Source organism: Mesoplodon bidens (genome assembly GCF_964165515.1).
Source record: "Mesoplodon bidens genome assembly, chromosome: 3".
Classification (NCBI taxonomy): Eukaryota; Metazoa; Chordata; class Mammalia; order Artiodactyla; family Ziphiidae; genus Mesoplodon; species Mesoplodon bidens.
Window position 1 is genome coordinate 90,358,759 of NC_138178.1, and position 21,452 is coordinate 90,380,210.

Below are 21,452 nucleotides of genomic sequence, written 5' to 3' on the forward strand. Positions count from 1 at the left end.
AGAGCCTTATACAGGAAAATAGCTCGGGATCCAAGATATTTTGAGGGGTCTATGACCTTGTCCCCCTTCAGAAGTAGAAGTTCATGGATCCCTACTCCTCCCCACATAACACTCAGCTGTTCTGTCTGCTTCCGTGTGTCTTCTGGTTTCTCCTTCAATTACTAAAGGGCTGATTCTCTCCGAGTATTCTAATACATACTTCCAAGACAGTAACCAACTAGGCCAATGAGATACTCTATGTCCCCATCTAGGCAGAGTTTTTCCTGCCAGGCTAATTATTCCACCACTGAGCCCATGGGTTGGCTGCCCTTGGGCCAGGTGTTAACCCCAGATCCTATCAGCAAAGGTCCAATGGGGACAGTCAGGTGAATAAAAGCACAGAACTCCTGAGACCTTTGCCCACAGCAAGATATTTGGCCTGGAATATTTTTTTTAGAACAGTATTCTGAGCATGGTGGATGATGATAGACGATTGGAGAAGGGCGGGGCGGGGGGGGGGGACGACCCTCAAGCCTAACGTCAAACTAAAAGATTCAAAAAGTTAGAAAAATGTAGTTTTCAACCTGATGTTTCACAGATCATTTTCAAACATCTCATTGTTGGGACTTCCCTGGTGGCACAGCGGTTGGGACTCTGCACTCCCAATGCGGGGGGTCCCGGGTTTGATCCCTGGTCAGGGAACTAGATCCCACATGCCACAACTAAGTAACCTGCATGCCGCAACTAAGGAGCCCACCTGCCACAACTAAGACCCAGTGCAACCAAATAAATAAATAAATATTTAAAAAAACAAAAAAAACAAAAAAAAAATCTCATTGTTTAAACAAAAGTTCAGACCATACAGAAAACCGTGACTTACCAAAAACACTATAGTTGAAAACGCTTAGGCCAAATTTCATCAAACTAGTGAGACAATACAGAATTTGTTGACTAGGAGAGCAGAGTCCCACAAGATGGCAGCATTGTCCCTTCTGTGCTTCATCAGGTTTTAATTTTAAGATGTGCTCATCTGTTGAGCCTGCTCTAAAACTGCCCACCTCTTCCTAAAAGCCATTTTTAAGAAAACTGAACAGCCCCTAATTAATATAGAAGGTATAAAGCTACAATTGATGTAGCATCTATTTTTCTACAGTCCCGTACACATATTATCTCTGAGCTCATTTTATTCCCAAGATCTTGGGACTTGCTATCATTTTTTTTTGTTTTTTAGTCTAATTGAGTATGTAATCCGGGATGGAAGCAGTGGCTCTGTTTATCCAAGGATTACAGACTCCCAAGCCATGTTTCAATTTCAGGAACTTAATCTTTTTATTTTAATAGTCCCTATTTGGCATTTACGTAATCCAGGTTTTTATTATAGCTATTTTTAATATCTGTTTATTTCTCTTACTAGGTTCAATTCAGTCTCAATCATGATGGCTAATTTTATGTGACAACTTGGCTAGACCATGGTACCTAGATCTTTGGGCAAATATCAGGCAAATATCAGTCTAGATGTTGCTGTGAAGGCATTTTTTAGATGAGACTAACATTTAAATCTGCAGACTTTAAGATTACCCTCCATAATGTGAGTGGACCTCAACCAATGAATTGAAAGTCTTAAGAAAAAGACTAAGAAAATTCCCCCTGAGAAAGAGGGAATTCTGCCTCCATACTGCCTTTGAACTCAAGCTGCAACATCAACTCTTCCCTGCATCCCCAGCCTGCTGGCCTGCCCTGCAGATTTTGCAATTGCCAGCTCCCACGATCATATAAGCCAATTCCTTAAAATAAATATCTCTGTCTCTACCTCTCTCTCTACCTCTCTCTCTCTCTCTTTCTCTCTCTCTCCCCACACACAGACACACACACAGAGATTCATCCTGTTTCTCTGGAGAACCCTGATTAATAACTATAGGCCAGGCACTACTGCACCATGGAACAGAAATGACTAAGAAATATCCTCGATCTTGAGAGACATGTGAACACATAACAATACTGTAAATGCTACGGCAAATGTATTAAGTACTATAGAAAACAAGAAAAAAATTCTTTGTGAAGTGGTTTGAAAAACCATAAAGAAGAGACATTTGAGTTGCAAAGAACAAATAGGTGTCTAACAGGAAGACATTAAAGAACCAAGGATCCTAGTGGAAATCCTGTGAACAAAAACAGGCATGCACAAAGGGGCAAAATAGGCACCATCCCCACATGTGAATATGTAACTTCAAGATACCATGATATAACACCCAACATTTCTTGAGCTCTTCCTATTTTGTTACGGGCTTTTATATGGATATCATAAAACCTCATAACCTCATGAAGCCAGAAACACTTATCCCAACTTTACAGTTTAAAAACTGAAAGGTACACAGGGTTTAAGCAAGTCCAAGGCCCTAAAAATCAAGCAGGAATATAAACCAGAGCAGTCCGACTTCAGGTCCACAATCCTAACCACTATATTACAAAGGTTCTATATACTTTAAAATTTAAAGGTTTATGATCAAAGCAGAGGCCAGGAAACTTCAGGTCTATATACATGTTTTTATTTCTTAGTATTTATTCTCTTGTACTAAGTGTTCAATATACTTTTTGACTCTCTTTTCCAAAGTCCTAATAAAAGTCAAACCTGGAATAGGAGTGAGCAGCACCCATACACAACCACCCAAATTTGAGCACTGCAGGCCTCCTGAAGCACTTTAGGAATATACACATTATCTAAACCAGAATGAACAGCAGGCTACAACCTTTTCTTCAGTTTACGATGAAGTGACAGTAGGGGGCGACCTCATCTTAAAACAGGGGGATATTATTAATTTATTGTTCCTCACAAGCCTATAAGCCTCTTTTATTAAAGGTACGGAAAAGACACATCACCTTTCCCTTCTACCTCAGACTTGGCCTTTCCTTTTCTCTTCCTCTATTACCATCCCCAACCCACCCCAAATTTCACCGATCTTCTCTTTGACTGCCCTTCCTTCACACTGTATTTCTTTGGAATTTCTGCTTTAAGTCATTAGAACCATCTCCCTTGACTACTCCCCTTCACTCTCTTAATGGCTTTGAAAATACACCTAGTTTCACCCAAATGTTAACCTGAAGACTAGATGGCACCTGGCCTCATACATGCAAGCAGAGCTGAAACAATGTGAATAAGCTATCAATGGAACAAATCTTAAATATCTGATTCATCTGTACAAGCATAATATCTGAACAAATATGTAAAATAGGAACTATCTTGATCCAAAAGGAAAGCCTAGAAACAAAGTAACTTTTAAAAATATGTGCACAGTGAGGTCTGAAGGTTTAATGATTAAGAATCATTGTTTTAGGGACTTCCCTGGTGGCGCAGTGGTTAAGAATCCGCCTGCCTATGCAGGGGACACGAGTTCGAGCCCTGGTCCGGGAAGATCCCACATGCTGCAGAGCATCTGGGCCCATGCGCCACAGCTACTGAGCCTGCACTCTAGAGTCCAGGAACCACAACTACTGAAGCCCGCGTGCCTAGAGCCCGTGCTCCGCAACATGAGAAGCCCAAGCACCGCAACAAAGAGTAGCCCCTGCTTGCCACAACTAGAGAAAAGCCCGTGCATAGTGACAAAGACCTAACGCAGCCAAAAATAAAATAAATAAAATAAAAATAAATTTAAAAAAACAAAAGTAGTAGCTATTATTCTTATTCTCAAACAGTGAAGAACTTTATGAAGTTGGGTTATTTCAGGTAGAATCTTTTCATAACACTTTCTATCACCTTTCCGAAAAGGATTTAATGAGCCGACCAGTCATTTTGTGACACAACCTACAGAGAACATTAAGAGGAAGATGACAGGAGAGGAAAGCAAAGGAAAGGAATGTCTGCAATAAAGTACATAAAGGGAAGTGTACAGTGCTGTGTGCACACCAGTGCTTGATAAATGATACTGGATAATTCATAGACCTTTCTTTTCTTTATTAAATGTGTAAAAAGGAGTCCTCATTTTACAAGCTCAAAATCAGACAAGTATATGAGGGTATATAATTGGCATATTTATAAACTGTATCCACCCAAAAATTCACTGTGGACACAATCCATACTACATTCAACGTCTGCATATTTACATGATACCTCCTACAAAGTAAATACAAAATTAACTCCCATCACTTTAGTTCAGTATATATATGATATAGTTTCAAAACAAAGGCAATTTTTTTCAACTCAAGTACCAATTCATAATTTTGTGCAAAAATACAGCAAGACTAATTATAAGGGTTCTGTTCAGTTTTAGTCAGTACGATATGTTTGTACGCTACTGAGATACAGCTAAAGTTTTAGGTTTTAATTACCAAAGTAACAGTACTTCTGATTTACAATTGACCTAAAAATAGTGGATCCTAATATATATTCTCGACACTTTAAAAAATCTTCAAAATGTAAGTAATACATTTCTAAAAGTACATGTGCCTTGCCATTCATTCAATAAACATGATTTATTTAAATATAGGTCACAAAAGTTCAATTAACCAGAATTCTATACCTATTTCTGGCCTGCTATTTATTTCAGTCTTAAATCTGACTTTATATCAAAAGCAGCAGTTTAAGAATTTATTTCATAAGATTAATCCCAAGAGTTACTGGGTAGCTTTCAAACTATTTCACTCCTTATAAATAGAAATCACTAGAAAGTCTAGACCAGTGGTTCCTTGCATTGGACTTATCTGGGGGGCTCTTTAAAATGTGGATGGGCCCTACCTAAGAACTAATGAGTAAAAATCTTCAAGAGTATATATTTTTTAAGTTTCCAGGTGCTAATATGCAGCCCAGTGTGGAAACCTCTGACCTAGATCACTAGACCAGCGGTTCTCAACTTACAAGGTACATCAGAATCACTTGAGGAAACTTTTTTAAAAGGAAAAAAAGAGAAAAACAAACAGATTTGCTTCAGTAGATTGAGAGTGGTGTCCAGGAACCAGCATTTTAAACAGTCATTGCGGCTGGCCACCACAAATCACTCTAAGAAACAATGCACAGCCTTTGTCAGGTTATAAGTGAGTACATTCAGCAGTTTAGATGGCACTGTCCTGCCAGTACTAATGATCCTGCCCTAGGAGTTTTAGCCAGTGTTTGAGGGCAACACATAGCCTTTAAAAATAAAATATATTTATATTCTTAAACATAAGGTCAAAACCAAGAGAACTGTGAGATCATAATTCACTCACTAAAGAAGGGAAAGGTTTTCAAACAAATTTTTTAAACCTTTAAACAAACCAGTTCTTAGCACTCGACGTAAATCTAATGCCTTCTCCATCATTGGTTAGCCTGATATGTGATCAGAGGTAGTGAGTGATTCCAGCTTACCAAATGTAACGTAGATTATAAAAGATACACATTCTAATCATAATCTGTAATCTAATCTGTACAGTCTCTATGTAATAGAGATTGGACATCATGGATGTTAAATAATACTAAAACAGTGAATAATACACTCTCAATTTAAAACAATGAAACTTCATAATATTTCCCTCACATAATAAATTTCTACATGTAATACTGGGGGAGGGGGGATCTAGAAAACACTAAAGGTATCATGCTGCCTCTTTTGTGAAGAAGCTATTTACTAATGTTCCACCATTCCTGTCATTATCTATAAAATGGGTAGTTGGTATGTATCATTCTACTTTAAGAATTTTTTATAAAAGCACAGAAAAAGTAACCACATGTTAAGACCACACAGCAAATCAGAGGATAGCTAGAACTAGCAGTAAGACTTTCCACTTGGAAAGCTGGGTTCATTATCTTATCAGCTTGACAACTGTATCTCACAGTGTGTGATGACTGTTACTAAGAATTATAAATATTTAAACACATTTGAGTGTGTGAAAGCTACACCACCCCCGCCAAACTTTAGGAACAGATATAATCTACTTTGAACCCAGAAGCAACATAAGGAAAAAACAGCAACAACAAAGCTAGGAAGCAGATATAGTATATGGTTAGTGGAATCTACATGGCATCTTGCTCACCTATCCTATGTCTAAGGTGCTACTATTTCCTGTGTACACACTTTTCTATCATGTTCTTCACAAAGGCTTATACCACCTCTTTTCCAGTGGCATATGAGATTAAACAGCTGGCAATTCTTCTTAACCAAACAATGAAAAGGCAACTGCCAAAACCCAGCGCTGTATTGCCAGAAAGGCAATTCATTTCATAAAATAAGAAACTGAAACTTTTAAATCCACACTTATTAAGAAGCTAAATAATTCATACTAATTTTTAACCACATATAGTCTAGACTATTAAAACAAACCATTTTCCAGTTTATAAATGACTTAAGGCCAAAATAATGAATTTTAAAAAGCAAAACAAAGTTGAAAAATTACATACAAAATATCCAAACCAAGTGATATTATGTCTTCTATTCAGGAAAAAAAGCTTCTTGAATGGCTGAAATGAAGATAGAGAGACAGCACTCGTGGGAAAAGGATTTCAAAGCATAACACAATGGTATAAGGCACTACCTTAACTTCAGTCTACACTGGGTCATCTTAAATCCAGAACATCAACAGGGGAAGGAAGGACACAAACATCCAACTTCTCACATCCTTTTAGCTGGTTTGGCAGTTAACTGCTTTTCTCTTTCAAATTCCTTCTCTCGTTGCTGCTCCCTTTCCAACTCTTCTTTTTGCCTCTTCTGCTGCAGTTTAAGTGCTCTTTTCTAAGTCAAAAAAATTTAAAAACCAAGAGAGCAAAAGGCTTATAGGTTATGGCCTAATTTAAAAGTAGTAGTGCTTTTAGAGAACAAACTAGTGATTTATGGGGGAGTGCAATATAGGGGTGGGGGAGTGCAATATAGGGGTGGGGGAGTGGGAGGTTCAAACTACTGGGTGTAAGACAGGCTCAAGGATGTACTGTACAACATGGGGAATATAGCCAATATTTTGTAATAACTAACTGAAAAGCAGCCTTTAAATATTAAATTAAAAATAAAAAATTAAAAAAAATTTTTAAGTAATAATGCTTTGATTTAAGGTAATCAATATATAATAATAAATTTCATGTTTAACTTTTAAATTTGTTCAGGGTAACTTTTTTTATTGAAGTATAGTTGCTATATAGTATAAGTTACAGGTGTACAATATAGTGATTCACAGTTTTTAAATGTTCTGGGTAATTTAAGGTCTCCTTGATAAAAAAATTCTATTACTCAAAACTCTTATTATTAAATGACAAATACAGTGACATATTCAGAGAATGTGAGCCCACCAGCCCAGCTATTAGTAGAAAAGCCCAGAGTGGGGTTAATAAGAATGTGTTTTAAAAGAAAACAATGTACCATGAATTAAGTAACCTATTGTATATGAATATATAAGAAGTCAGAAAATGAATACTGAAGAAAAACAGACAATTAAACCTCTACTTCTATAAAGACTGTGAAAGAATTTTCAACTCACTTTTAACTTTGATGTCTTTTCATGAAGCATCAGCATCTCCTTTCTTATATTCACCAACTTGGCATGATAGTGTTTAGCTTCAGTGAACTTAAGATGGAAAAGTAAATTTAAAAGTCAATTTAAAACAGACTGAAATATCGAAATGGATAAATAAATCAATACCTAAATTACAGTTCATTCTGCCTAAATTTGTCAAAATTTTTGAAGATCTAATTATCTCCATATTTTAATTCCAAGATTCAAATTGAATTTAAACCACTAGTAGGCTTTTGAGAATACCTGATTCAGTTCAGATTGATTAAAAGTTACTCAACATAAAATAGACATTTATATTCTGTACAGATAACATTTTGCCTTAAAAACATGCAACATAATTGGGAGATTGGGATTGACATATATACACTGATATGTATAAAACAGATAACTAATAAGAACCTGCTATATAAAAAAATAAATTAAATAAAATTCAAAAAAAACCACAACCATGCAATATAATTCTAAAATTTTAGTAAGACTATCCAACAGTGCTATCAGTTTCATTTAAGAAAAGTAAAACACTCTCTACTGCCTTTACAAGGGAGAGACTGAGCCAGGGTACACAGGACAGTTTAAGTGAAGTGTCTGCCCATCAGGAAAAACCAAGCTGTGGCCAGAGAGCCCTGAGAAGGCTGTGGACAAGTCTGATCATATTCTTTGGGCTTCTGAAGTCAGACCAAGGAGAACAATCTCTGTAAGGACACTTTTCTTCCCAAGGAGTGATAAGTATAGACTTTCCATCTCAGCCAGAGATGGGAGAGAAGGAAAAAGAAACACCTCATCCTCAAGAAAGAAGGTAACAGAAAGAGAAGATCAGGTTAAAAAAAAAAAAAGGAAAGAAGTGTCAGTAGAGAGATTAGCAGCCTTAATGTAGCTACAAGTAAAGTCAGAGTCTGATGACCTCTAGAGCTTACAGACCCTCTTTCTCTCTGGGCTTTTATTTTTCAGTTCCTGAATGACAATCAAAACCACTCTTGGGGGACTTCCCTGGTGGCGCAGTGATTAAGAATCCACCTGACAATGCAGGGGACACGGGTTCGAGCCCTGGTCCGGGAAGATCCCACATGCCGTGGAGCAACTAAACCCATGTGCCAAAACTACTGAACTTGTGCTCTAGAGCCCGCAAGCCACAACTACTGAGCCTGAGTGCTGCAACCAGTGAAGCCCGCGCACCTAGAGCCCGTGCTCCGCAACAAGAGGAGCCACCGCAATGAGAAGCCTGCGCACCGCAATGAAAAGTAGCCCCGGCTTGCTGCAATTAGAGAAAGCCCGTGCACAGGAACAAAGACCCAACACAGCCAAAACTAAAAAAACTAATTAAAAAAACAAACAACAACAACAACAAAAAAACACCACTCATGGGCTGAGAGAAGGAAAAAGAGCAAGACTTAGTTTCTGCCCTTTCAGATGGAAGCGACAGTATTACATACGCTTGGTTCATTAATTCAACAAATATGTAGTTCTGCTGCAACATGAACTCAGTGGAGAAGACAAAGACCACCTCCTTCCCAAATCAAGAACTACTGAGTAGAAGACTTTGTATTTACTACCACAGGCCTCTGCCTAACACTAGAGAAGGTGGACTTGGTTTTTGATTGCTATAAAAGGAAAACATTAATAAGCCACATTTTTCGAATGAAAAGTCCAATCTTTGACGTATATATGAAAGTCCACAAAGTCATGCAAACTAAGCTATTTCTAATGTTCTGGGTAAAGAGAAAGGTAGCCACAAGTTCCTTATTTCTGTTAATTCTCCATTTCCTAAAATAAAGAGTATTAGTTCCTCTCATCAAAAAGCTATAAAGTTTCTGATGAAATTCAACTATTGTCACTTACATTGAAAGATATAAAGGGGACGTAAAGGACCCTCGAACAGTCTGTTTCAGCGTTAATTTGTTATGGCATTATGAAAATGCCATACAATTAAATAAGTGCTAATTTTAAAAACCATGTACTTGATAAAGAGAGATGTGCTTTCCTTAAGGGGAAAAATAGTACCTCCAAAGTTCCTTACTTTTACTTCTCTTCTATTAGTCTTTAATTATGAGCAGATCTATTCCAGACTTTCATATATAAGTTCAATTTCCTATCACAAGCTCAACATTTGAAAGCTAACAGTTCAAGACAATAGAAGGTCTAATAAAGTAAGTCAAGGTTTCCTGTTAAACAACAAATTCTAAACTTTAAAAATTAGAGGAAAACATACGTAAGTATCTCAAACATACATAAGTACAAAGTTGGGAGGATAAACCTAGCTATTTCTAAAACAAGATATCATTAAGCTATGTCAACTAAATCATACTTACCAAAGCATTAATATCCAACATAGAATGACATTCTTTAAATTTTGAAATCTCTTGTTCCAGTGTGTCTAATAATACAACTTGGTTCTGTCTGAAACAAAAGCACACAGCCAAAATAAACTTTACATACTTTAAGTGATGGTTCATTAAAAGCAATCACATTCATCTTGGTTAATGTTAAAAGTAGAAATTAAGTTGGAAATTTATTGACTCTCCAAGGCTTATTTAGTTTATCATAATCTTTTTCAAAATAATATTCCAGGGCTTCCCTGGTGGCGCAGTGGTTGAGAGACCGCCTGCCACTGCAGGGGACACGGGTTCGTGCCCCGGTCCGGGAGGATCCCACATGCCACAGAGCGGCTAGGCCCATGAGCCATGGCCGCTGAGCTTGCGCATCTGGAGCCTGTGCTCCACAATGGGAGAGGCCACAGCAGTGAGAGGCCCGTGTACCGCAAAAAATATATATATAATAATAATAATAATAATATTCCAAAGCCAAAATAATGTTCCAATATTCTGATAATTAAATACATCTTTTATTCTTGCCTCAATTTCAGATTTGAATAACATCAAGCCATTTTAAATTATTGTATTACTTATTTCAAACAACTCTCTGTATTATCCCCAAAAAGTTTTTTTTATACTATCTTGTCCAAGAAACTTGATGTTTTATATATATTAAAATTGTAACATTACCATAAAGGAAGAGGAGCAGTGACTTTTTAGATTAGAGTTAGAAAAAATGCAGTATCAAGGGATAATAATCAGTTGGTGTCATCTTGGAAATTTAGTTTCTCTGGACCTAAATTTCATTTACAAAGTAAGAAGGTCAGACCAAGTAATTTCTAAGACTCCTCAATAAAATCTGATTCAAAACTTGCTATTGAGGAAGAGAAGCCAACTTCTCTAATATTCTTCTCCAGATCAACCAATGCTAGGATCACAGAAATAAGTGACACTGGGTTGGGGGGGGGTCACTTAATTAAATATTTTAAAGAATACTATAGACAAAGAAAAATATGACATGATATGCTTGCAGAAGTATACTAAACAGAGAACAACAATGAAAAAAAGAAATAGCAATGAAGAGACTGAAGGGCAGCTAAAACATCTCCACCATCTAGCACTGAGTATGGCATATCCTACAGGTCATATGTGTCCCTTCAGCTCTGACTGGAGACCACAGAAGGTGAAACCAGAATGGATGAGAGGAGAACCCAGCAAGCCAATGATCCAAGACAAGCAGGACAGCAAAAACAGGCTGTTACAACTGGAAAACAATAAAAAATAAACAAAACCAAAAGTTGGTTCTTCTAAAATATTGATAAAATTGATAAACTTCTAGCTAGACTAACAAAGAAAAAGAGAGAGGAGATACAAATTACTAACATAATTTATGGAAAAGGGGTCATCACTACTTATCCCATGGACATTAAAAGGATAATAAAAGAATACTACAGGTAGCTCTATGCTCACCAATTTGATAACTTAGATGGAAATGACTAACTCCTTGAAAGACACAAACTACCAAAACTCACACAAGGAGAAACAGATAATCTAAGTAGGCCTATATCTATAAGTAGTAACCTTCCAGAAATCAAAGTACCAGGAACAGATGGCTTCATGGCAATTTCTACCAAACATTTAAAGAAGAAATTATACCAATTCTCCACAATCTCTTTCAGAAAACAGAAGTAAAGGGAGCACTTCCTAACTCATTCTATGAGGCCAGCACTATCCTAAAATCAGAACCAGATAAAGGCATCATACGAGGGACTTCCCTGGTGGCACAGTGGTTAAGAATCCACCTGCCAAGCATGGGACACGGGTTTGAGCCCTGGTCCAGGAAGATCCCACATGCCACGGAGCAACTGGGCCCGTGCGCCACAACTACTGAGCCTGCGCTCTAGAGCCCACGAGCCACAACTACTGAAGCCCGCATACCTAGAACCCATGCTCCACAACAAAGAAAACCCACCGCAAGGAGAAGCCCACACACCACAACAAAGAGCAGCCCCTGCTCACTGCAAGGAGAGAAAGCCCATGAGCATCAACGAAGACCCAATGCAGCCATAAATAAGTAAGTAAATAAATTTATTTTTTAAAAAAAGACATTACAAGAAAGGAAAACTATAGATCATTATCTTTCAAGAACATAGATGCAAAACTCCTCAACAAAATATCAACAAATCAAATCCAACAATGTATAAAAAGAATTATACACCACAACCAAGTGGGATTTATTCCAAGTATGCAAAGCTGGTTCAACATTTGAAAATCAATCATGTAACCCACAACATCAACTGGTTAAAGAAGAAAAATCATATGGTCTTATCAGCGGATGAAGAAAAAGCATTTGACGAAGTCCAACACCATTCATAATTAAAACACTCTCATCAAACTAGGAGGAGAGAGGAACTTCCCCAACTTGATAAAGAATATCTTTAAAAAAACCGTACAACTAATATTGCACCTGTGGTAAGAAACTAGATGCTTTCCTCCTAAAGATCTGGAGCAAGGAAAGGATGTCCACTCTTACTACTCCTTTTCAACATTTTACTGGAAGTCCTAGCTAATGCAGTAAGACAAGAAAAGGAAATAAAAGGTATACAGATTAGAAAGGAAGAAATATAACTGTCTTTGTTCACAGATAACATGACTGCCTATGTGGAAAATCCCAAAGAATCAACAACAAAAACCCAGGAACGAATATGTGAATATAGCAAAGTTTCAGGATACAAACGTCAGTTGCTTTCCTATATACCAGCAATGAACAATCAGAATTTTAAAAAATACCATTTACAATAACCCGTCAGATGAAATAATCTGGTATAAACCTAACAAAATATGTATAGGATCTATATGCAAAAACTATTAAACTCTAATGAAAGAAATAAGAGAGATCTAAGTAATGAAGAGATATTCTGAGTACATGGAATAAAAAACTCAGTAGTGCTAAGATATCAATTCTTCCCAACTTGACCTATAGGTCAAAAATTTAGGATCAGTTTTCAAAGAGTTCAATACAATCTCAATTTAAATCCAGAAAGTTATTTTGTAGATATCTACAAACTGATTCTAAAATTCACATGGAAAGGCAAAGACCTATAATAACTAAGACATACTGAAGAAGAACAAAGTTGGAAGACGTACATTACCAAATTTCAAGACTTACAGAAACTACAGAAATCAAGACAGCAGGATATTGGTGAAAGAACAGATACACTGATCAATGAGACAGTGTAGAAAGCTCTTAACTAGACCCATATATTTCTCTTTGTTCTTCCTCTGAAGTTTGCTTATCTTTCCTTAACACTCAAGAAGTTTAATAACTGCTTATTCATCATATTCAACTGTTATAAACAGTAGCTGATTTTACTATCATCATCATCATCATCATCATCATCATCATCATCACTGTCTAGACGCCTAGGAAGATAAATGGGGTTATTGAAACACTAAATTTTAGCCAATGTCCTCATCAATTAAACTTTCCAATTAAACCTTGATTCCTAACTTCCTATAAATAAAGTGTTACCAGATATGTTTTGTTTGCAGAGTTTCTTACCTTCCTTCAGTCTATCATATATCACCCAAACTCACCCACAAAATCTTTGACTTTTCTGCCACAAGGATTGGCTGGTGTTAAAATACAAGATATATCACACACTGGGGAATAAAAATAATCTTACTTGGAACTAGCAGAAAACTAAGAATGTTATCAGCTCCCTTAACTACAGTAGGGTATCACATGTAGTAGAACACAGTACCACTTTTATATTCACTTATCATCTTCAAACCCAAGGATTGTAACATTAGTTACTAATATTTAAAAAATGGACATAGTTGTTGATTATTCCTCTCCTTTTGCCCTAATAAAGGCCTCTGAGATCAGTTTTCAAAGAGTAAGTCTTAGAGCAGCAGTGGTTCATAGCCAGTTTAAAGGTGACCACCACAAAAAAGAAATAATAGGCCAGCTTGGGCAATCCAGAGAGGTCCTGACACAAGAGGAAGAAGTTCAGGCTGCTGTTTCTGGGTGACAGCTGATAAAATCAGAGTGTATATTTTTCTATTTTTTTTTTTTTTTGTGGTACACGGGCCTCTCATTGTTGTGGCCTCTCCCGTTGCGGAGCACAAGCTCCGGACGCGCAGGCTCACGGGCCTAGCCGCTCCGTGGCACGTGGGATCTTCCCGGACCAGGGCACGAACCCGTGTCCCCTGCATCAGCAGGTAGACTCTCAACCACTGCCCCACCAGGGAAGCCCCCAGAGTGTATATTTTTGCATACTGATTACACTTTATGGATTCCATTCTTCCTTATCCTGTTCCTCTCTTAGCTTATTCTCCAATCCTTTATTTAGCTAGTAGAGTTATAAATTAAGAATGAAATGGGTCATCTCCAAAAAAGATAATTAGGGATTTCCGGCAAGTCATGTGAACCAGCAATTGAAAACAAATGTGACTCTTACGGAGGCAATTTTGCAGCTCTACTCAGAAACAGGTGTATACCCATTTGCAACATCCCCAAGAGGCGATTCTTTCCTAAAATAGTGGAGAGACACCAAAACTAATCAGAGAGTCTAGATAAGATTTAGGGGTACTTCTCAGAAGAGACCAAACACTCTAGGAGCATTCATTTCACTTTTTACATTTAGATTACTGTGTAATCTAAATTACATGTATACTATGTAATTTAGATTACTCCACTCCCATTTGCTAACACAAAAGACACAGAAATACTCCATTGTATTAAATGTTACAAAATATTATCCCTAATACAGTATATACTTTACTTATACAGTAAATTATGACTATGCCAGAGAAGAACTGAGTGCATCTATGGTTTTTTTCAGCTCACGTGAGTTCCTGGAGAGCTTGTTTTGATCTCTGCAGATCTGGCAAGTAGTGAGAAAGCAAGCCTTCTGCCAGCTGCTCCACAGCTTTGTCTTCTATGGTCAAGTCCTCTATTAACCCTTCATCTGGAGAAGTGTCACTTAAACCTGTCCCCAAGCAAAAAATCAAATTTAGGAAGCTTTTAAACTGACACAGGGGTAAGAAAGTAGCAGGGAGGGAGGAAAGGAGGCTAGCAGAGTTCAGAGCACACACACAGGATAATGTAGGTATCCTTTTTTTTTTTTTTAACTTTTACTTACTGAGCATCCTCTAAAAATCAAGTTATGAGCACTCAAAAAATATTTTAAAGCTACTAGGACAAGGTAAAGTCTAGCTGAAAAGAACATTAACACACACAAAATTCCATATGTGTATGTATTTTTCAGGGAAGGGGATTTAGAGTTTTCAGTGTATTATTAAAGGAGTCTGAGGCCTAAAAGGAAGGAACAGTTACTGAATGGAAGCAAGAAATTCTTCTTTCCAAAAGCTTGCAGAATTTTTTTTAATTAATTAATTTATTTGGGGGTGTGTTAAGTCTTTGTTGCTGTGAGTGGGCTTTATTTAGTTGCGGCAAGCGGGGGCTACTCTTCGTTGCGTTGCACGGGCCTCTCACTGCGGTGGCCTCTCCCGCTGCGGAGCACGGGCTCCAGGTTCATGGGCTTCAGTCACTGTGGCTCGTAGGCCCCAGAGCGCAGGCTCAGTAGCTGTGGCGCAGGGGCCTAGTTGCTCCACAGCATGTGGGATCTTCCCGGACCAGGGCTCAAACCCGTGTCCCCTGCATTGTCAGGCAGACCCGTAACCACTGAGCCACCAGGGAAGCCCCTAGAGATTATATATTTTTTAAATGCAGGGACTTCCCTGGCAGTCCAGTGGTTAAGACTTCGCCTTCCAGTGCAGGGGGTGCAGGTTTGATCCCTGGTCAGGGAGCTAAGATCCCACATGCCTGCCGGCCAAAAAACCAAAAGGTAAAACAGAAGCAATATTGTAACAAATTCAATACAGACTTTAAAAAAATGGTCCACATTAAAAAAAAAAACTTAAAAAAATTTTTTTAAATAAATGCAATACCTAAAAATATTTTTTTTCAATTCTATGGAAGTAATATGGATCAACATTTATTTTGCATAGAGCTTGATATTTACATGTAAAGCGAGGGTTGTTTTGTCATTTGTTAGCAGGAAAGAAATTTTCTAAGAATTTCTCCTCTCTTGAAATTCAGAACCTTAATTTACCATAGAAAATAGTGTATAATAGTTGTCTTCTGTGTAAATCTAGATTTGATGGCAGGAACTAGTTTATTCCTACCTTTCCTTTGAATAATAACAGTGTAAGCATTGTACCAGGCATTCAAAATGTCTAACATGAATACCCATCAATCACTACTCCTACCAAGAAAAGTACAAAACAATTTCTAAACAGGGTTCAAAGAATGATTTGTAAGATTTTAGAATCACCGGTTTAGAATTAAAAAAAAAAAAGTCAAATGGCCACATTACTAAAATGGTACTCCAAAAGCATTTTTAAACTAATATTAAACTCTGAAACACCTGTCTTTAATCATAATCTGGTAATAATCCATAACATCAAATTAGATCATTATACAGAATACGTTCATCACAATACATTGCTTATAGCTCATTTCCAAGTATAGTTTTTACCACAGATTTAAATTTTGGCAAGATTGAGGAAAACAACATGCTGTCATATTCAAAATTAGCTTTTAGAGATCAAAATAAATTAGTATGGTTTTTATTTGGATCCTGAGAAACATATGAACAAACTTTGGAATTCTCTAGATTGCAAGGCAATATTCAAACAAGTAAGAGCTAACTAGAAACTGAAGCACTCCACAAGTGAAATAAAAATATAATGGGAAAAGTGAAGCATTTACAGATATTGCCATTGATGTTTCATCAGATGGGAAGTGAATAAAATACATCATTAATGTTATATTATATATTATATTATATTATATTATTATGATTAATGTCATTGCTAAAGGCTTGATTACAATAACAGTGCAAACAGCAGCAACTCTCTTTAAAAAATATAGAAGGGCTTCCCTGGTGGCACAGTGGTTAAGAATCCACCAATGTAGGGGACACGGGTTCGAGCCCTGGTCCAAGAAGATCCCAAATGCCGCGGAGCAACTAAGCCCAGGCACCACAACTACTGAACCTGCGCTCTGGAGCCCGCAAGCCACAACTACTGAGCCCGCACACCTAGGGCCCATGCTCCGCAACAAAGAAAAGCCACCGCAATGAGAAGCCCACCCACCGCAACAAACAGCAGCCCCCACTCACCACAACTAGAGAAAGCCCGCACACAGAAACGAAAACCTGACACAGCCAAAAATAAATTTAAAAAATATATATATATACATACACATAGAAAACATAAGTATTACAGATAAACAGAAACAACCAAAAAAGGATATTTCAACTTTAAGGAGTAACAACCAATACACCTTCCTTAAACTATATATACATTTTAACTCACACACACCAACCCCCTTACCCTGTCCCAGTCTTCTGGTTAAATTATTGGAAGAGTTGAAGTTACTCATGTTTTTACACGCATTTATTCACTAAGTTCAAGGTACTTTATTGTGGGAGACAAGAAACATTTGCTGCACATACATTTTACGTACTAGTTTTTGAGGTTACAACAATAAATTAGGCAAGTCCCCGTCCCTGAAAAAGCTCAATACAGGGGAATCAGAGAATGTGAGAAGTGCCACAGATTAGAGAAAGATCACTTTCACCAGGGATATCAGGGACTAATTCCTAATGGAGGTGTGGGCATTTGAGCTGAAGCTTGAAGAATGGATAGAATTTTCATTCCTTTCTTTTTTCTTTTTAAGTGTTACTCATTGTAAAAACTTAAAATACAAAAGAAGGGGCTATAACCTGAAAAGTAAAAATACTCCTCACTACCTTACTCCACAGAGAGTCACTCTGGAGTTTCTTACATAGCCTTCAAGAAATTGTCTTTGCATACACAGTTAAACCCTGTATTTATCACAAATGAAATCTTGCTTATACTGTTCTACAAGTTTTCTCATAAATATATATCTCAGATATGGTCAACATGTATGAATCTACTCCATTCTTTTTAACAGAATTCTACCACATTTTGTTTAACCAGTTCCCTATTGTTATGGACTAAATGTGTCCTTCCCCCAAAATTCATATGTTGAAGCCCTAACCTCCAACATAATGGTATCTGGAGGTGGGGGTCTTTGGGAAATAATTAAGTTTAGATGAGGTCTGAGTGTAGGTTCCCCATGATGGGATTATTGACCCTAAAAGAAGAGGAAGAGAGACCAGAACTCTCTCCTTCCACCATGTGAGGACACAGTGGAAGGCAGCCATCTGCAAGATCAGAAGAGGGTCCTCACCAGGAACATATTTTGCCCACACCTAGACCTTGGGCTTCACAGCCTCCAGAACTTCAGGGAATAAATGTCTGTTGTTTAAGCCACCAGCCTACGTTATTTTATTATAGCAGCCCGAGTAGACTAAGACAAAGAAAATAAGACACCTATTCTACTTTTTGCTTTTTCAAACAATGTTGCAGTGAGCTTCCTTGCTTGTCTTTGCATATTCATATCACTGTTTCTATAGAATAAATTCTTATAAATAGATTAATGGAACAAGGTGTTTATGCATTTTTTAATAGACATTGCAGGGACTTCCCTGGTGGCGAAGTGGTTAAGAATCTGCCTGCCAATGCAGGGGACACAGGTTCCATCCCTGGTCCGGGAGGATCCCACATACCACGGAGCAACTAAGCCCGTGCACCCCAGCTACTGAGCCTGCACTCTAGAGCCCGTGAGCCACCAACTACTGAGCCCACGTGCCACAACTACTGAAGCCCGCATGCCTAGAGCCCGTGCTCTGCAACAAGAGAAGCCACCGCAATGAAGAAGCCTGCGCGCAGCAACGAAGACCCAACGCAGCCAAAAGTAAATAAACAAAATAAATTTATAAAAAAAAAATAGACATTGCAAAACTGCTTTCCTAAGAGATGTCACCAATTTACACTTCCATCAGCAACCTATGAGGACTACTATTTCCAAATGGGTAAGAATTCTAAGGCAGGAGAGAAAGGGATGCAATATGGGTAAAGGAAGCAGCATGAGGAAAGGGGGAATATAGGATGGCTCTGGAAAGAGAGGTTAGTTTGGGGTGTCTGGAGCATGAGACATATGCAGTAGTGAGCTCTAAGACCATGTGGCCAGCCTATGAGGACCCTTGAATGCGAAGATAATGTGTTTGGCCCTTAGTTTAGTAAGGAGCCATTTAAGGTTTCCAAGCAAGGAAATGACATGATGGGAGCTTCATCTTGGGGCAGTGACGTGACTGTTTGATAGATGGAATGATGAATAAGAGACTGGAGGTGGACTAGCCTTACAACTGTTGTTGTAAAGGTGAAAATGCAAAGAGGAGATGGAAATTGTACAGTAGAATCCCCTGGACTAAACAGAGGTAGGAGGCAAGTGGGAGGAGTCAAGAGTAATGTCAAAGTTTCAAGTGATAGTGACTTGGCACCATTAATAGGATCAGACATCTACTTTTATTTATGTACATGCTGTGTGTGAGATTAGTGCAAAATAACCATGTCAGAGGACCCAGCAAGCAGATGGAAGAGCAAGCAGAGAGAGACCCAACCTGCACTTATATACAAGGAAGTGATATTTACAGAAGCAACTTAGGAAGGTGTGAAGAGAGGGAAGTCACTGAGGAAAAGCACCACCAAGAAAGGGCTGAGAGCGCTATTTTGGGGTAACCCCTATATTTCTGGAACGGGAAGTACAAGTAAAGGTACATCCAAGGTCCTGAAGCCTTTCTCACCTAGGGTTCCTCATCTGAACCGCAGAACACAGAAACTGCTTTGAGTTACTATCTTCTCAATTCTCCCTAGGATAGTACAAACATAGTATCATTATGGATGCAGAGCAAGCCGATTCATTACATTCAATAGATGCCCTAGGCCATTAGGGTTTAAATCTCTCCTCGAACTCGGGTTGAGAAAGATTGCTGGAAGAAGGACGCAGTAAGGTCAAAACGCAAGATAATCATTTCATGAGTGAGTGGGCAATAATACTGGATACATCAATTCTCTGAATTACAAACCAATCATCCTTCTGGTAAATTCATCCTCAACCACTAACGTGTAACAAATAGCCAACAGTGTGCTGGAGTCAATACACAAACTCAGAATGCCTTCACCATCAACCCCCACCAACAGCACCCCAACCACCGCTTCCCCCCAGATCTCGTTTCCTGCCTCCTCCTCTGGCCAGGAGAGCCGGCAAGGTTCCCTAGTTCCGCGCTGGGGACAGAGCCTCGGGGCGGTAGCTGCCGAAAGCATCTTACTCCCCCTGGGCGGCCCGGAGACCCACCCACTCGGGTCCCGCCCGCCCCCCCCGCCCCCCCCCCGCCCCACAGCACGTACCCGGCGTCGGGCCCCCGGCCTCCAGGCCGTCGGGTGGCCCTGCCAGGACCCCGTCCAGGGAAGGCAGCCCAGGGACACTCATGTCCCTCCCCCTGGGAACAGGGAAGGGGCAGTAGTACAGACTGTCAGGTACAGTGAGTAAGCACCGAACGCGTACAGAGCCCACCAGGACAGAAGCGACGGTCGCACCCGGAAGTGACGGAAGCGGAAAACGGCTCGGGGCACGTGACCGCGGGTCCGCCCTCCCGCTTTTTGCCTCCTCCATCCACCCACCCCCCGCGCTTCGGGGGTTCCGGGTGGACGTCCTAGTCTGGTCGGTCGGTGTCAGTAAAGTCCGCTGGGCGGGGCTCACGTCCCTGCCTCCGACGGTGGTGGGGGGATGGAAGGGGCGGTGACGGGAAGGCGCAGCTTTTCAGTTTTGTGTCCTTTTCAAGGAAACACCTTAGGAAAAAGGACTGCGTGCTTTCCCTGAGATTTGGACCCATAAAAAATTCAGTGTTTTGCTCTCTTCAGCCTTGCTAATTGGGGGTCTGCCAGGATTCGTCTCTCCTCTTGTTGATTGTAGGTGAACGGTTTAAGGCCTGGGTTGCAGGATCAATCTACTGAACAAATTCAGCCAAATAACCGGGAACTGCACTTGCTGAAATCCTGTGGGATGATGTCATGAATTGTGATGAAAAACACTTAGAAATGGGCAGAAGCAACCTCAGACCAAATAAAGTGATCAGCTATGCCCTCCTTACCTTAGACCCTCTTAGACTTAATAGTGGCCTCCTAATGTTGCACCCCAAAATTGCCTGTCCAAACGATTGTTTCTATGTTGCAGGCAAAGCTGTTTTCAAAAAAAATGAGAATTTATCTCTAACCTCAGAAACTTGCACCTGCTCCCCATTGCCCTTATCAGTGCATTCGTACCCCTTCCTCTTTTGGCCTTCTTTCCTCTCAAGATTAGCTGCTCCTCACTACCTGTAGTAAGCAGAATAATGCCCCACCAAAGACGTCCACAGACTTCACCCCCAGAACCTGTGAACAGGCTGTTTCACTGCAAAAGCGTAATTAAGGTTGCTAGTCCCATGACTGTAAAATAGATTACCCGGAGTTACTGAGTGGGACTAACATAATCACAAGGGCCTTCAAACTGGAAAAGGGAGGCACAAGAAGAGAGTCAGGAGGGAGATGTGACTAGGAAGAATGACTAGAGCAATGCAACACTGCTGACTTCGAAAATAGAGGAAGAGGGTTACCAGCGACCTCTAGAAGCTGGAAAACACAAGGAAATGGATTCACCACTAGAGCCTCTAGAATGGAACTCAGCCCTGCCAACACCTCAATTTTATCCCAGTGAGAGCT

The 21,452-nt window shown here is 39.2% G+C and overlaps 1 protein-coding gene across 1 annotated transcript; it reads right to left on the reverse strand.

Annotated features, from left to right (window-relative positions):
- Nucleotides 1-3,907: 3,907 nt before the first annotated feature.
- On the reverse strand, nt 3,908-20,282 carry BLOC1S6 (biogenesis of lysosomal organelles complex 1 subunit 6). The gene is made up of 5 exons (XM_081229252.1): nt 20,103-20,282; nt 14,608-14,749; nt 9,753-9,840; nt 7,411-7,497; nt 3,908-6,674 (listed from the first exon to the last, which is right to left on the reverse strand). Exons 1-5 carry the CDS (start codon nt 20,182-20,184, stop codon nt 6,555-6,557), a joined length of 519 nt encoding a protein of 172 aa, XP_081085378.1. The 5' UTR covers nt 20,185-20,282; the 3' UTR covers nt 3,908-6,554.
- Between the last annotated feature and the right edge of the window lie 1,170 nt (nt 20,283-21,452).

Excerpts from the sequence above, each read along its gene's own strand:
- BLOC1S6 (XM_081229252.1), bottom strand. The coding sequence starts at position 20,184 with ATGAGTGTCCCTGGGCTGCCTTCCCTGGACGGGGTCCTGGCAGGGCCA. Across the intron at positions 9,841-14,607 it reads CAAGCTCTCCAGGAACTCAC|ACAGAACCAAGTTGTATTAT; the intron begins GTGAGCTGAAAA and ends CTTTTGTTTCAG. Across the intron at positions 7,498-9,752 it reads TGTTGGATATTAATGCTTTG|TTCACTGAAGCTAAACACTA; the intron begins GTAAGTATGATT and ends TTCCATCTTAAG.